Below are 4,946 nucleotides of genomic sequence, written 5' to 3' on the forward strand. Positions count from 1 at the left end.
CTACTGCAGTCTCCAGTCTCTGGAGCCGCCGCCGCCCGTCGGCCTCCATTCTTACCTCCTGCCCCGAACCAGAAAGCCTCCTGCAGGGATGGCAGAACTGCTGGGAGACGAGAGAGGACAGTAACCCCCCGGGAAATGCTCTGAGCCCTGGCGTGTACTCGCTCTCCCTCTCCCTCCTACCAGAGAACACAGTAGGCACGTGCACGTGCACGCACACAATTATGAGTTGGTCTAATAAATAATAATAATAATTACAAATAATAAATAATAATACTTTCTAATCCTCGAAGGGAATTTTCAAAAGACCTTTCACAGACAAGCCAATGAACTTGACATCACAGTCCCGGATACAAAAAGTCATGGACTAAATATAGACATTGGATTTATGACACATTATAACGCCCCTGACATCTGACTCCTCAGGTGCCTCTCCACTATTTACCAGCTATAGTCATTCCCCTCCCCCACCCCAACCTGTCTCTCACCCACTGACTCCTCAATTTACACCTTCCCTGGTTGCCAGTCTTGCATGGGGCAGATTTACCTGCTTGAGCCCCAGTGCATCCCAGACTTGAGAATTCTCAATGCCGATTGGTGGCACCCATCCACCAATCAGGGAAGAGCAGGGAAGAGCTGGCACCACCCCTTTCCAAAGGAGCCCCAGAGGCAGTTCAGACCTGGAAGCTGCAGGTCCATTGGACTTCAGGGTGGAGTCTGCTGAGGGTATGAAGAAGCAGCATGAGCCACGCAGGGCGGCATGGTGAGACACGTTGGAGAGGGAAGAGCCTTGACCAGGATCCCTTCTTCACTGCAGCGGTGCATAGGCTGGCACATGGCGCTCAGGCTCCGGGAGCCGCATTGAGGCAGCTCGAGCCTGCATCCCCAGCCAAGGGCCGGACAGAGTGGTGTGCAGACCGGCACACAGAGAGCCGGCCATGGGAGCAGCTTGAGGCTGCTCAGGTTAGCCCCAACATAAGCCGGATAACCGGAGTCCCGCAGTGTGGCCCTGCCAAAGAACTAAAAGAGCCCCGGAGCCTAGAGCAGGACCCAGGAAAACGGAGGCCCAGGCATAAGGCTAGGTAAACCCAGCCAGCGGCGGCTAGATTCCCCTCCACGAGAGCTGGAAGAACCCTCGGTGCCCAAAGTGGGACACAGGGCCAGGAGGGGAGGTCTCGGCATGAAGCAGACAGCACTGGTGAGGCCTCTGATTGAGCGGAGGGCCCCAAGGCCCGGTCAATGGCTCCTCGAAGAAAATTGTAAGTTGCTGGTGGACTCAGGTCCTGCAGGGGAGGCCTTCCTGAAATAAGACACACTCCCAGAGGGACGCCCTGGATGAAAATTTTCCTCCCAGCTAGACCCATAGGAGAGGAAGCACCCCTTGCTAGCTGGGATCCAGGGGTAACATGCCTTATATCATGTAAAACTGCGCCTCGTATTTTGTATGATTGTTATTGTAATTATGGATATGTTGTACAACATGTTATGGGATTGGATTAGTTTTGTATAATGGGTTCCTGGCTTATATTGTAAATATTTATCTGTATTCCTTTGGTATTGTGAAATGATATCATTAAGAATACTTTTGGGAAGTTTTCCTTTGATACCTATTAGGATACTTACCTATACATATTGGATAAGAATAATATTTATATTATAATTCAATAAACTGTAAATAGTTAAGAGCATTGGTGTGGAGTTGACTGTATAGAAAAAAGAGGGACCTGAGCACAAATCACCGGTGTCCTTCTTACACCACTGTCGCCTGCCTCATCTATCCCTTCCAATTGAGGACGGGCACACCCTTGGGTGTTCCTGGATTACACATGCGGACCAGACTCTGGTTTCTTTGCTATTCATTCCATTCAGGAAGAGCACACACCAAATGCAGATGCTTTCTCAGCGTGACAAAGGGTATTTGTACCCAAAAGCTTGCAAAGAAGAATTTTTCCAACTATTTGAGTTGGTCTAATAAAAAATTTCAGCTTTACCCAAAGAACCTTATCTGCCAGTTTCATCAGAGGCATTTATTTTTCTATCCGCCCACCCCCTTTAATGTATTTGCTTGCAATAGAATCATAGAAAAATAGGGGCAGAAGGGACCTCAGGAGGTCATCTAGTCCAACTCCTCTATCCAACTATATTATTCCAGCCAAGGCTTTGTCTAGGCAGGTCTTAAAAACCTCCAAGGATGGAGAGTCCACAACCTCTCTGGGTAACCTGTTCCAGTACTTTACTATCCTCCTGGTGAAAACATTTTTCCTAATATCTAACTTAAACTTCCCTTGCTGCAACTTGAGACCATTGCTCCTTGTTTTATCATGTCACCAGAGTCTTAGCTCCATCCTCTTTGGAACCACCCTTCAGGTAGTTGAAGGCTACTATTAAATCCCCTTTAGTCTTCTCTTCTCCAGATTAAGTCCAGTTCCTGCACCATCTCCTCAGTCATGTGCCTGAGCCCCCTAACCATTCTCATTGCCCTCCTCTGAACTCTCTCCAATCTGTTCACATCCTCAAAAAACTCAATATTGCAACTGAGTTTACCATCATCTGAAAACTGTTTGCATGCCAGTTGGTATTAGGTTCAAGGAGTGCTGTGTTGTTGTGCCTTTTTACATTGGATGGTGGGAGGGGAGTTGTTCTTAATTTGGTCTTTGACTCTATTACGTATATAAAATGGCTTTTAGTAAAATCTTTCCTAGTGTAACGGAAGCCATGTGCATTGAATAATTCTACCATGGGTAGATCACACTCTGCCAGATGTGAAGTAACCATTAGATCTCCTAGTGCTTCTAATATGGTTGTGCTCATTAGTAGCAACTCATTTTAAAAGACAAGCCCCAGGAAATGTGTAGACACAATATAATAAAAAGCTAGCTAGTTAGCAGGGGCAGATCCAAAGCAGGTGCTGTGGCACAGTCACATTGCACTTTTGGACTATGCTGTGGGGGCAGCATTCATGGACTTAAAGTAAGTCCCTGAAGCAGGGAAGAATTTCCCCCTCCCTTCCCCTCCATACTCATCAGCACGTCCCTTTCCTTCCTCCCCATTTTCCCCCACTCACTGCTGCCCTTGTCCCTAGGTGACTCGGGGCAGCGGGGAGTTCCCAAGCCACTCCTGCCGTGTTCCCGCTGGGTTCTCCAGGGAGCTGGGCTCAGCCAGGGACAGCAGCAACCACAGCAGTGGGTAGATTTCCCCCCTCCCCCCCAGTCTGGAAGCAGACACAGGGACAGGGAACCTGCCTACTGCTGCTGCTATTGTCCCCTGCTGAGCCTGGCTGCCCACTGCCGTGGAGAGGCAATAGGAGAGGTGGGAATGTGAAGCTGAGCATGGAGAGAAAGGGAGGGAATGCCCTGCACAGGGGGTAAGGGGAGGGGGGCAGATTTCTTACCCCATTTGGAGACTCAAAGAGGTCCCCAGCTGCTGTTCCCATGGCATGGTCCACCTGCCCTCGAGGGGGGCAGAGGAGAAGCTAGGAGCAGGGCTGGAGCCACCCCTTCAATGTCATTTGCTGCTCCCGCACAACCCCTGTACAAAACCCTGGCTCTGCCCATGCTAGCATGTATTTGTATGTGTGTACAGGCATGCACACCACCACTCCAGTGAGTAAAATCAAAATTGTAATTGTGTGGCATAAGCTTTGAACACCTACTAGCCTATCCAGATTTTTCTTTCAATTCAGAGAGTTGCACTTCTATATTACAAACTACAGGCTGAGAATTCTGTGCCCCTCTGCCCCTCACATTTCTAAACAGCCATTGTGAACTGTGTTAAAAACATGAAATTCCTACAGTTTTGCTACACTATTTTTTGAACCCATCGCAAACTTGCACTTCTTCTTCCCCCCTTATGACCACTTCCTGCAGTATTTCTGTATGAATAGCTTTGTCCTATGACCAGTAATTCCTAACTGGGGTGTTGCAGCACCCTGAGGTGCCTTAAGATCCTTTCAAGGGTACCATGTAATGTGGTACTGGTATATTCATTATACCTATACCTGTATATTCACTATACATATACCACTATACCAGTAACCACCATATATACCACTAACTGGTATATTCACTATACCAATCATTCCTAATCAGAGTGCCACAAGCACCCTGAGATGCCCTGAGATCCTTTCAAGGGTACCACATAATGTTAGCATAGTTAGGTGCCCAAACATGATTCATGCAATAAACTCAAGAGATTTCAAATAGGAATCCATAGTGTTAAAAATGTTCCAACCTGCCATGGTTTTTTCTGAGTTCTTTGCAACAGAAAAATTGCTCTATTATTTTTCTGCAGTCAAAATATGAGTGAAAATGTTGAGTTGGCATTTTCTGAGGCATGCCTTAAGTCTAAGAGTGCCTTGGAACCACTGCAGTATACTATGAGCTTGTAAGTTAAACAATCAGCTATCGTACACTCAACTATCAAAGCAATAGTAATATCACAAACACTGATTTGTGGCATTGATAATGAATGACTGGCTGTTTTTAGAAGGAAAAACAAAAGTTTCTTTTATACCAATCTATATCCCCATTTCAGGGACTATGCACAATGTACGAGCAGCATTTATTATAGTCATTACTCTCCATATATACTCATAGTGGTGCAGACATCCATGTTTAATGCATACTTAATTAGTAAGGAAAACATGTAGAATAAGTCTAGGATCATATGCAATCAACGACAATTTCATGATATTTAAAATGATTGAGAAATAAAATACTGTAGTTTCTTGAGCACATACATGTGCAGCTTGAGATTTTGAATTATCCAAGTCCAAACAAAAAACAATATGAAAAAAATTTAAAGGCGTGGGAAAAACTCTCCATTTTTTAAACATTAAATTAAAATTTTCTTCAAACTTTAGAAAAGCATATTAACATTCCGGGTAAGGGCAAAAATAAGTTAAAGTCTAAAGGGTTTCCTGTTTTTTTCTTTTTTTGTGAGAATTTTAA

At 45.6% G+C, this 4,946-nt stretch overlaps 1 protein-coding gene across 1 annotated transcript in view; it reads right to left on the reverse strand.

Moving 5' to 3' along the window:
* The window catches only part of ZC2HC1A (zinc finger C2HC-type containing 1A), a 53,791-nt gene extending 50,361 nt beyond the window's left edge, over positions 1-3,430 (reverse strand). The window contains exons 1-2 of the mRNA XM_025200448.1: positions 3,389-3,430; positions 56-176 (exon numbers count right to left, since the gene is read on the reverse strand). Coding sequence (XP_025056233.1) covers positions 56-176; positions 3,389-3,430 — 163 coding nt within the window. The remainder of the gene's footprint in view (positions 1-55; positions 177-3,388) is intronic.
* Between the last annotated feature and the right edge of the window lie 1,516 nt (positions 3,431-4,946).

This window comes from Alligator sinensis, unplaced genomic scaffold, assembly GCF_000455745.1.
Source record: "Alligator sinensis unplaced genomic scaffold, ASM45574v1 scaffold71_1, whole genome shotgun sequence".
Classification (NCBI taxonomy): domain Eukaryota; kingdom Metazoa; phylum Chordata; order Crocodylia; family Alligatoridae; genus Alligator; species Alligator sinensis.